General features: G+C 33.8%; 1 protein-coding gene and 2 pseudogenes across 1 annotated transcript; 2 read left to right on the top strand and 1 right to left on the bottom strand.

The window, feature by feature from the left end:
- Nucleotides 1-4336: 4336 nt before the first annotated feature.
- LOC122044507 lies at nt 4337-4496 on the top strand (annotated as a pseudogene).
- A 5573-nt stretch (nt 4497-10069) lies between these two features.
- Nucleotides 10070-10744, bottom strand: LOC122043763 (formin-like protein 5). Its single transcript, XM_042604347.1, has one exon. It carries the CDS (start codon nt 10742-10744, stop codon nt 10070-10072), a length of 675 nt encoding a protein of 224 aa, XP_042460281.1.
- Nucleotides 10745-11039: 295 nt separating this feature from the next.
- On the top strand, nt 11040-11910 carry LOC122043762 (annotated as a pseudogene).
- The last annotated feature ends 758 nt before the right edge of the window (nt 11911-12668 follow it).

Below are 12668 nucleotides of genomic sequence, written 5' to 3'. Positions count from 1 at the left end.
CTTTTAGAAACTCTAAAAAGTACTCCTCTATTTTCATTTTATTACCTGACATATTAACACATCGTACTATAAAAGTCATTTGTTCTTGATGACTTATATCTGGGGTACAATCAAGAATTATTGAAAAATATTTTACTTCTTTAATTTTTTTAATGATAACACTTTTAACATTATTAGCTAAAATAGAAATTAACTCATTCTGAATTTTATGACCTAGGTAATGATAATGAATTTCATTACTTTGAATACGTCTAATATGATCTTGCATCACATAATCAAATTCAGCAATCATTTCAATCAACCCCAAAAAATTTCCATTATTGTCTTGATAAAGTTTCTCATTAGATCCTCGAAAAGCCAAACAACATTTAGAAAGACATTTTACAGTTGCTATTATTCTTGTTATAACTTGTCTCCAACGCTCTTTTTCTTTGGAAATTTCTCGTTGTAGGTCTTTATCAATTGTTAGATTTTTATCTAATCGCATTTTTAATTCATTCCAAGTGTTCATGTTAGTTATATGTTCAATAGTATTTTCATGTTCTTTAAGTCGTTCACTAAGATGTTTCCAATCTCTAAATCCATCCTTTGCTAGTAAACTTCTATTATTTTCATATTTAAACAACTTGCAACAAAAGCAATAAACTTTATCCACATATTTACTGTAAACCAACCACTTTCGGTCTCTTATTTCTCCATTGCTTAAATGTCTAGAAGTGTCGTCCAAAGGATATACAATATTCATTTCTCTCATAGGCCCTTTTTCAACTAAAATATCACGTGTATTGTTATCAAGATTATCCCAATTTCTTAGATCATATATATCAAGTGAAGAAATAAATTGTTCATTAGTGTCAATATTCTCATTATCTACCCTATTTAAAACATTTTCATGCTCACTCAAATTTTCCCTTTCTTCGTTAACATCGTGAATCTCATGACACTCATCTACATCATTCACAGTCATAGTTGAATTTTGTGGATTTCCATGAGAACTTTTAATAAAGAATTTATTAATAGCACCTCTTTGTGATTCAGTCCATTGTTCTAGTTTTTTTATTTTTTCCCTTTTTTTCCTTTTTTCACATCCAGAAAGATGTTTTTTAGGCAACATATTATAATATATAAAACCACAACAATTACAAAAAAAAATAGATAATTCAAATTATTTCACTAGTAAAGGAATAATAGCACCTGGAATATGATAGTTTTCAATATTATTAGAAATGTCCTAGGTCGTTAAGTTAAGCACCTCATCAAACAACACCTATTAAAAGAAAATTAAATCATTATCAAATTAAAACTAATTAGTGAAATTATGATACTTAAAGAAACAACAATATTAATTATACTTCAGTGGATGAAAGGCGAGTGGGCATTTCTATATTGCACATAAATAAAAAAAAATCATGATTTAATTATTTTTCATAGCTGAATGTCAGAAATGGAACTACTAAAAAGACAAAATCAATAGAAATGACAAGTTTGGAGACAAATAATTGAGGTAGGGCTCAGCAAGCATGTGCCAACAACTCATTGCAAAAAGCAGCTAACATCTTTCTCCCTTTGCACAAGTGAGAGCAGCTTTATTTGAATTAAATAATATTTGTGATGATGCAAAGTCAATAAGTGAAGCTGAAAGTTTAGCTAATTCAATCGAAAAATTTGAATTTTTACTTGGTATGGTCATTTGGTATGATATCTTATTTGCTATAAACATGATGAGTAAGAAATTACAATCAAAATCTATGTGCATGGACTCTGCCATGAAACAATTAGAAGGTGTAATATTATTTTTTGAAAAGTATAGGAATGATGGTTATGCTGCAAGTTTGACTATTGCTAAGAGTCTTGCATTATATATAAATATAGAGTCAATATTTACAACAAAGCGCCGTATTTTTAGAAAAAGATAATTTAATGAAAGAGAAGATGATGAAGTTTCACTATCATTAGAAGAGTCTTTTAGAATTGATTATTTTATTGTTATTGTAGACATGACAATTGCTTCTTTAAAATGTAGATTCGAGCAAATGAAAACCTTTGAAAATATATTTGGCTTTTTATTTGATTCAAAAACATTAAGAACTTTGAATGATGATGAATTAAGAAAATATTGTGTCAATTTAAAATCTACTCTAACTCATGATAACTCATCAAATGTTGAGTTAGATGATTTATTTACTGAATTAAAAATATTACAAATGACTTTACCAAATATGATAATGTCTGCAATTGATATTCTTGAATTTGTTCAAAGTGTAGATTGTTATCCAAATGTTGCAATTGCTTATAGAATTTTATTGACTATGCCTGTTACACTAGCATCGGCTGAAAGGAGTTTTTCAAAATTAAAATTATTAAAAACATATATGAGATCATCAATGTCTCAAGAAAGATTAAATGGATTGACAATTTTATGTATTGAGAAAGATATCTTAGAAATTCTTGAAACTAATAATATTATAGAAGATTTTGCAAATAAAAATGCTAGAAGAAATTATTGTAGATAAATTATGTATTATTAGAAATTTAATTGGGGTCTCATTTTATTATTTCGCCCAGGGCCTCTTCAGTCGAAGGACCGGGGCTGATGATGGCCAATGACACATTCGCAGAAATCACTAAGCAATTCCCAAAAGCTAAGAGTTTAATGAATAAGCTACCAAATTTGTGTCTTAGAATCAACTCAAAACGTGGGAACTGATTTAAGGCTAGCTAAGTTGTACTACTCCAAGCTATGGTGGAGGTCAATTGTATTGAGATCATTAGTAGCTCTTATTAAAAACCTATTAGTACATATCATGTAGCAAAAAATGTAGCATTGAGCACAGGCGTATCTCTCCAAGTTATGGTGGATTAATTTTTTTTTTTCAGATTAGTAATAGTAGTAGCCCCCTATTAGTAACCTATTAGCACATGTTATGTAGCAAACAAGTTATTGATTCCAAACGTGAAAGAAAAACTTCAAGATGAAGGGACTACACTTATGGCACTAAAAAAAACTGTTGGTTCTTCAAGTTACTATAGATGAGAATCAATTGGTGGAAGCAGGTCTTGAGGGGTTTTATGGGAAGATATCATCAAACCACACACAATGCCAACAGAAATTAGAAACCATTGAAAGTGAAACTAGGGCAAGTTAGCAATTTAGCATACCTAAACTATAAATTGAAACACTAGATGTTTCAAAGGGAAGCGAGCATTCGAGGATGTGGACGAGCGTTTTCCGACGGCGACGCCGGCGAGGAACGGAGGAAGCAGCGTGATCAATAGACAACCAAAGCTCAAATTCACAAATCACAATGAAACTTCTAATTCTATTCCAATTTCCATGGGTTGTATTTATCATCTCTCATCTCTGTGGATACAAAAGTAACGGTAAGAAATTCGTGAGAAGTGACAGAGATGAGAGATGTGAAAGTAGAAGAAGAAGAAGAGAAGAGATGCGACAGCCGACAGGGAGGAGAAGACAGAGCTAACCGTTGAAGAGCGGAGCCGTGAGCAAGAAGAAGGATGCGACATGGAGGAGAAGACATCTTGAGTCCTCGTAGGCGGTAGGTCGTAGGCGCAGGCGCAGGCGCAGGCGCAGGTGCAGGTGGGAGGTGGCATGACGGCGTTGCGGCGAGCGCTGCAGGCCTGCGACTTTTCCATCGGTAAGTTTTGCCCTAATTTTCATTCCTCCACTATTAAACATAATATTAAAAAAAAAAAATTTTGGGCCCCTTCAAAATCGAGGCTCAGGGTCATCGCCCAGATTTGCCCTCCTCCAGGACCGGGCCTGCTGCTAAATCGGGTTTTATTAAATCAACTCTATTGACTTAAAATAGGTCAATTTTGCAGGATTTTTTTTTTCTTTGACAAGAAATTTAAGAATACTGATGTTTATAGTCGAATTGATATTGATTGACACGTTCTTTCATTGGATAAGGATGGATTGGAGTTCATTCATCTGAAAATTAAATACACTTTCATCTAAGTGATGGTGCATAATTTACCTTTCTTTGTTTCACCGTGGGATCTACGATAAGAGGCGGAAATAGTCTTTTTACTTCATTATTTATCTTTTTGACTGAGTTTTTATTTATTTATTTTTGATTAATCAGATTACTATCATACTATTTAATTAAGAATATGAGCTTTAATAATTAATTTTGATAAAACTCAAAATTAAATTACTTTAATATATTTTTTTACATTGAAAATAATTTTAAACTTATTAGTGACTTTCTCTAATTATTTTTATATAAAAATATACCCTGTCATATCTTAAGATTGGCAACCGCGCGAGCGAAGACGATTCTATAAATGTTTTGAATTGATGATGTTAGAAAATATACCTTTCTCAATTTTTTGACTAAGATCAAATGTAATATCTGTTCTTATCAATTTAGTATCTGATATAAAAAATTAAATTAATTATTGATGAGCTTGTTGCTGGGGTTCTCGAGCGTCGCCCTTGGTTTGCACTACTATACAAGCTTAGTACACCCTTATCAAGTCCAATTTTTACGCTTGGGTACTAATTTATGCGTTTTCATACTTTATGTTACGCGTGTGCGATTGCTAGTGTTTGAGAATAGGGTTGTAAACGAGTCAAGCCAAGCTTCGATATGTTCAAGTTTGTTTGATAAGGTAATCGAGTCAATTCGAGCCGAGTTTAAAATGAACCAAACCTTTAAAATGATTATTTAATTAAACTTGACTTGGTTTAATTTTTATGGGCTTGAGCTTGTTTGAAATTTGGCTTGAGCTTGATTCGTTTAGATGTTATCGAACTCTTAATTCAAGCTTGGCTTGAGTTTGGTTTGAACTCGGTTTGTTTAGATATTATTAAGCTTTCAATTCAAGCTCGTTTGATAATTTAAACTTATTTGTTTATTTAGCATATTGATAAAAGTTTTATTAATGAACATGGTTCGTCAATATTATTCACGAACATTATTCACGAACGTTATTATGAACATTAATGAGCTGAACACATATATTAAATCTTGTTTGTTTAGTTTAACGAGTTGTTCAAATTTATTTATTTAATTGATATTGTGTATATTGAATGAACATAAAAAAAGTTGTTACTAAGCCGAACACTAAGCTTGTTCACAAACGTTTGGTTCATTTATATTCATGTTTAAGAAAATCCTCACTATAAGAAAACAGGACTTCAGAAATAAATTTATAAAATTAATTAAAATCTGTTTCAGATTTTAATAAATTAAAAATGGATTTGCTACCGAATTACTAATATGTTTTAGTGAAATAAAATATAAAATAAGAAGAGAAATTTGAAACGGAATTTAAAACGAATTTGAGATGAATTACAAAAATATTTTTTTATAAATAAAAATAAATACAAATTTCAAACTAAATTTGAAACAATATAATTTCTCTAAAAAATAAGTTTAAAATTTAATAAAAAATTTGAGAAAAAAATTATTTTAAATTTATATAAATTAGAGGTAGATTTTTAAAACAGACATAAAATCTATTTTAAATTTATATAAATTAGAGATGAATCTTAAGCAGAGTTTAAAATGAATTTGAGATAAAATGACAAATAAAATTTTCAAATAAAACTAAATACATATTACAAACAAAATTTGAAATAATATAATTTCCGTCGAAAAATCAGTTTAAAATTTAATAAAAGAAAAAAAATTATTTTAAATTAATATAAATTAGAGATAGATTTTTAAGGTGAAAATAAAATCTGTTTCAAAGTTATATAAATTAGAGATGAATTTAAAATGAATTTGAGATGAAATTATAAATAAATTTTTATAAAAAAATAAATACAGATTACATATACAATTGAAACAATATAATTCCTATAACAAAATTCATTTAAAATTTAATTAACAATATAATTTTTTATAAATATAAATAAATATAAATAAATTTGATATTGTATTTTTTATGCACACAAAAATATTTAAATTTTAATTCAAATTTGAGACTAAAACTATTTCATATTTATATGAGTTAGATTTTCTATATAAATTCAAATATACTTTATTTAAAAAATAATATCTAAAATTAAATGAAATAAAAAATAGATTTAAAATAATATTTCATATATATATATTTTAAAAAAATATTTTTTCTTTAAACTTATTAATCCTATTTAATTTCTTTTCCCAATATTTTTTTCTTACTTAGCCTTCCCTAATTCCCTTCTCCGTAACCTAACCTTCTCCTTCCCTTCCTTCCCTAGAGCATTGCTGACTCCCAAGGTCGCGCGTCTCGTGCTACGGTGTGGAAATCGGTGGCTGCCTTGCGCTACAGCGAGGGATGCCCGTTGCCCCTCACGAGGCGACAAGGATGTCCGCTGCCCCTCGCACAGAGGCGACGAGGCCCACATCCGCCTCACGTGACAGCTCCAAGGTCGCCTCCCTCGATTAGGGTTTTCATTGATTCTTAATCATTCTTCTATCGTCAGTGTTCCTCTCGTCTATCACACTGTCAGTGATTTACATCCACTCGCCATCGCGATGGATGGGAGAGGCAGGATGCCGCCAACATAAATGGCATTGGATCGAAGCCGAATAAAGGTAGTTTTTCTTGATTTATATGGTTTATTATATTTTTTCAATGAGGTTAGATGAAAATTTAGGGGGTGTTTGGTTTAGGGGAATAAGAGTGGCGAATGAGAATAGTAATCATTAATTGTTATTGTTGATGTTTGGATTATAGGAATGGAAATACAAATAAGAGAATGAATCCTTATAATTGGGTAATGACTCATTCCCATATCTCCCCCCTTCAATGAGTCATTACTCTATTTTCAACAATTAAAATATTCCCTCATTCCAAAAATAACCTTGATCCAAAACTAAAATTTTTCCCCTTAATATCAAATATCAAAATATATTTATTTAATTTTTTTTTCATATCACTTTCTCTCTCCTTGTTATATCTATCATATTTTCTCTCTTCTCATTTTATCACCCACTTTCTCTCTCCTTATTCTTTCTCATCACACTTTCTTTCCTCTTTTTTTCTCATTACACTTTCTATCTCATCACACTTTCTCTCTCCTTAATATCTTCCATCACACTCTCTTCTCTTTTTTTTCTCATCATACTTTCTCTCTCATCGTACTTTCTCTCTCCTCAATCTCTCGCATCACATTCTCTTTCCTCTTCATTCTCATCGCACTTTCTCTCTCATCATGCTTTCTATCTCATCACACTTTATCTCTCATCATGTTTTCTATCTCATCACACTTTCTCTCTCCTCAATCCCTCCCATCACACTCTCTCCCTTTTTTCTCAACACAATTTCTCTTTCATCACACTTTCTCTCTCATCAATCACTGTCATCACATTCGCTTTTCTATTTTTTCTCATCACACTTTCTCTCTTATCATATTTTCTCTCTCATCATACTTTTCTCTCATTAATATCTCCCATCACACTCTCTCTCCTCATTTTTTCTCATTATACTTTTTCTCTCTTCATCCTCTTTCAGCATATTTCTTCTCTCATCATATTTTTTCTCTCGTCTTCTATCATCATGCTCTCTCCCATCACACTCTCTTTCCTCATTTTTTCTCATCGCACTTTCTCTCTTTTCATTCTTTTCTATCACACTTTCTCTATCATCATATTTTCTCTTTCATCATTCTCTCGCTCTCATCATATTTTTCTCTCATATTCAACGCTCTCTCACATTTATTTTTTTCTCTTATTTCCTTTAAGAGTAAAAAAGAAAATTTTAATTTATTGCGATAGAAAATATTCAACTAACCAAATATTATTTTTAAGAGTGATATTCATGCTCATACTCATTCTCATTCCACAATACTATGATTCTCATTCCGATTCTTATTTCTAGGAAAGAACCAAACGCCCCCTAAGGGCCTTGTATTGGGTTGACCGTGCCTTGTATTGTTATAAAGGCGCCTTGATTTGGTAAATTCAAGATTGTTCTCTTCTCTTGTATTATTTATAGTAGATGTAAGAAATTGTGTTTTTTTTCTAAGCCCATCTTATGCTCTTGTTATACAAATACCTATTGGCTAGCTTATTTGAAGGAGGCAATTCCTACGTTCTAAAATTTTATCAGCATTCCCAATGTTTTTCTCTCTAATACCAAATCTAAGCACATTTTGAGCTTCTTCTTTTGATGTATTTAATGAAATTTATATCTTTGCACATTTTAAGCTATCCAATTAGCCGTATGTTCTATAAAACTTGCGATCTACATATTGATTTGGGAATAAATATGGACTGTTCTCTTTCAATCTGTAACCTGTGTGGTCCTGTACAGCTAGCTGTATGTTTTGTAATATTTATGGTCTTAAATATTCATTCATCAAGAAATATGATAGGCTATGTCGCTTTTTTGTTAGTATCCATTTAAAATGTATAATTTCTCACATCTGTATACAAACAGTGCCCTTTTGTTTATTGTATATTGTATACCATTAACCCTTACATATTTTCTGTTGGATTTACTTTTCTTGATTGTGATAATCCTCTTGTCAAAGTTGCCGACTTTTAGAACCTATATTTTCATTGGACACTAATGAAATCAATTTCTTTTTGATACCAGGTAATTCAAAATCAACTATAAACTTTATGTTCCTGTGGTCATTTTCAGTTTTCCATAATTAATGCAAAATATGAAGTGTAATATATAACAAAATAAATTCTGAATATATTAGTACTTTCTGGTTTTCTTCTTTGATCACTAGAGATATGGTTGTCGACATGCTTAACTGAAGATGGTGATCATACCTTATATAAACTCTATAGAATTACTCAACTATATTCTAAGGTGAATTCCTTGATCCAAATATTACTAATATTGATCTTTTCATTTGCATATTTTGTTGTACTATGCATGCTGAAACCTAGCTTTATTTATAGGTAGATATATTTGCCCAACTCTAAAATACGAGTGAAGTATTTAGAACTCATATTAGAGATGGACTTGCTCAAGCTCGTAGGATTTTCTCAAAATGCTTCCTTTATAGCATAATGAATATTATAATTTTAACTGATTCCGACTCCTCAAAGTTTGGACTGCTTTCTTCCATATACACAAAGTCAATTAATGCAAAAACTAAAAACATATATTCAAATGCATACATCGATGATGGTATTGCTCAAACAACTACATTGGGAAGTCAAACTGACTTGACCATTCAAAGTTTAGGTTTCATTTAGGAGATGAGCGAATGACCTATAATGGAGGATATGGTCTTCGTGAGTGCCATGATAGAAGAAATAAAGATTAAATTACTTGTGGTCAAATTTAAAAATTTATTAGTTACTTATAGTTTGATTAATGATTAAATTTGTTTGGATGATGTGAATATTTATTTATTTAAATAATAATTGTAGGATATTTTTAGATTAGAAATTAGTTATTTTAAATATTTTTAATTTATTTGTAATGTGTGATTTTTTCTTGTAAAGTATTATGTTAATTAGAAATATAAAATTAGCCAATAATAAGAATTTAGTGATAAATTTAAAGATTAAATTATATACAAATTTATAAATAGAAATGTATATAGATTTATAAATAGATTAAAATTTTATTGGATATGTCATTTGAGATGGATTAATAATGAAATTAAAATAAATTTAGAGACCGAATTAGTATTTAAAATTAATTTAATTTGACTAATTTAATAATAGATTTATAAATAAATTTTAAATCTATTTTTCAAATTATAGATGAAATATTTTCTATCTCAAAATTAATCATAGGATTTTTACTAACTAATTTTGGACCGAATATTAATATTTTTTGTCTCAACCTTATTTTAGAGATTAAAATAAAAATGACTAGACGGATTTTGTAGTCTCTAAAACTCTTTTTCTTCTAGTGCCTTAGCATGATTTAGGTTACGTTTGATTTGATGTAATATAATCTAACTTGTAATCTAATTAAATTTGTAATGTAATGTAATTTTGATTATATTACTACGTTTGGTAATGTAATGTATATAATATTTGATTACAATGGTGATTACATTCTTTTGTTTGGTGTCCATTATTTTTTATAAGGAATGTAATTCATATTATTATAAAATGACAAAAATATCCTGCGACCTTTACTGATGGTCGCCGCACCTCTGTTGGAGCCTGCGGCAACTAGCGGCCGCCACCGTTGGCCTCCTCCGCCGCCACCGGTAACCGTCAACGGCCGCCATCGGCAACCGGCAACGACCGCCACCGTGACAACGACCGACGGCGACGGTGACAGCCGACTGTGGCGGCGACGACCGTCGATGACGGTGACTGCCAACGGTGACGGCCGGCGGCGGCTGGCAACCGACAGTGGCGGCCAACGGCGGTGGGCAGCCGACGGTGGTCGTCGGCAGCGGCGGTGGCCGGCAGTGGCCGCCGGCGGCGATAGCGATCGACAGTGGCTGCCGACAGCGACAAAGGCCGGAGGTGGCCGACGGTGGTGGGCGATGGTAACGGCCGGAGATGGCTGCCGGTGGTGACGGCCGACGGTGGTGGCGGTGGGCCCGGCGACGACCGGCGGCCGGCCGTGGCGGCCAACGGCGGTGGGCTGTCGTAGGCGGCCGATGATGGCCATGGGCGGCTGGCGGTGGCCGTGGGTGGCCGACGACAGCAGCCGCCAGCGGCGACGGAGGCGGCTGACGGCGGTGGGCGGCCAATGGTGGTGGAGGCCGGAGGTGGCTAGTGGCGGTGGGCGAGGGCGGCCGCGATGGACTAGGGGTATATTCGACATTTAAATTTTGGTTAAACAGTGACATCATAATGTAATCGGATTACATAGTATTTACTTTGTAATCCAGATTACAAAACTTCACTACCTTTTGTAATTCAGATTATATTATATTACAAGTTTAAAATTAAACCAAACAAAATAATCAACCTTTTAATGTAATCCTGATTATATTACAAGGCATATTACACCCTACCAAACGTAGCCTTACTATAAAATTGAACGCGTGACATAAGCAGTCATGTCATCACACTTACAATAAAATTATTCAAAAGTCGTAAATAAGTGGAACGTTGGTCAAACCTTGTCGCCTCCCTCGCCTATAAATGGCAGAACTACCGCCGGCGATGTACTCAGCTATCATTCGCCAACACCGGAATCAATTTTCCCTCCCATGGACAGAGGACGTGAAGGTTTTGGGTGTCCTGCTGAGCCCCTTCGTCATAAGGGTTCTCATCGCCCTCCGCCTCAAGAGAGTCGAGTACGAGCTCGTGGAGGTGCGGTTCTTGGAGCCCAATGTGAGATCCTAGTGAAGTCCAACCCGGTGTACAAGAAGATCCCCGTACTGCTTCACCGCGGAAAACCTATCTATGAGTCCGCCGTCGCCGTCATTGTCTAGTACATCGACGAGGAGTGGTCCGACAGCAGCGGATCCTCCTCCATCCTCCCCGTCGACCCTTTCGACCGCGCCATCCATGAACGACAAGGTAAAGACCCCTGTTTTCACAATCCATCAAATAAAAACAAAACAGTGACTCTGATTTCTTCGATTTGTACCAGTTGCCTGCTTTAACTATCGCTTTGAGGGTGGAGATGAAGGCGACCAAGGTGACGAAGTTGGCCAGCCAATTTCGGCAGGTGCTAGGGCTGCTGGAAGAGGCCTTCACGGAGTGCGGCAAAGGGAAGGGCTTCTTCGGCGGGGACGCCGTCGGCTACCTGGACATCGCGTTGGGGAGCGGCTTGGGGTGGATAATGGCGGTGGAGAAGGGCAAAAGCGTCAAGCTTTTGGATGCGGAGGAGCTTCCTCGTTTAGCGGGATGGGCGAAGCGGTTCCTGGTGGAGGAGTCAGTGAAGGGGTTGGTGCCAGACGGCGACGAGTATCTGAAGTTTTCCGCAGCCACCACGGCGAGGACGAGCTCTACGCCCGAAGATATTATGAGATCAAAATTAGGGTTTGTCGGTCAAGAATTCCCTTGAAAATAATAAACGACAATTTACCAAAAGGTGTACTTAGATTTTTAAATTTACCAAATGCATACTCCTTTAGCATTTATCAAATGGCGCACCTTTTTACAGTGATCTTCCTATTCTACTCTTCTGACAAATTTAATTGATTTCCTTTTTCTTTTCTTTGTTATTTCTCTCTTTCCTACTATGCATGCAACACATTTTCTCTTTCCTTCTTCTTTTTATCTTCTCTTTGTTTTTCTTTTTTTTCCTCAAACATGTTATAAGAGATCAAATCCACGTTATTGATATCTCTCCATATCAGGCCCAATGTGGGCCTGATATGGAGAGATATCAAGCCTAACAGTAGGGAAAAAATAAAAAATAAAAAAAAAAAGAAAGAGAAATTTAGATTTTTCAACACCTCTGATCCACTACTAGAAATGCTGAAAATAACAATAGAGATCATATTTAGACTCCTTGCAATTTTAGAAATCTACAGGACCTGAAATGATTACAATCTGAGGTCTCTAAGTCAATCAGTGGGTTTTGATCGAAACTCACTGATGGACCTAGAGAGCTCCGATTGCACCCATTTTAGTTTCTGTGGATTTTTAAAATTGTAAGGAGTCCAAATATGTTCTCTATTATTATTTTTGACATTCCTAGTGGTGGACCAGAGATTTTGAAAAACATAAATCTCTCTTTTTTTTTTTCTTTTTCTTTTTTTGTTATTAGGCCTGATATCTCCCCATATCAAGCCTAACGTGGGCCTGATATGGGGGATA

This window comes from Zingiber officinale, chromosome 2A (assembly GCF_018446385.1).
Source record: "Zingiber officinale cultivar Zhangliang chromosome 2A, Zo_v1.1, whole genome shotgun sequence".
In the NCBI taxonomy this organism is placed as follows: Eukaryota; Viridiplantae; Streptophyta; class Magnoliopsida; order Zingiberales; family Zingiberaceae; genus Zingiber; species Zingiber officinale.
This window is presented reverse-complemented; position numbering and strand designations above follow the sequence as displayed.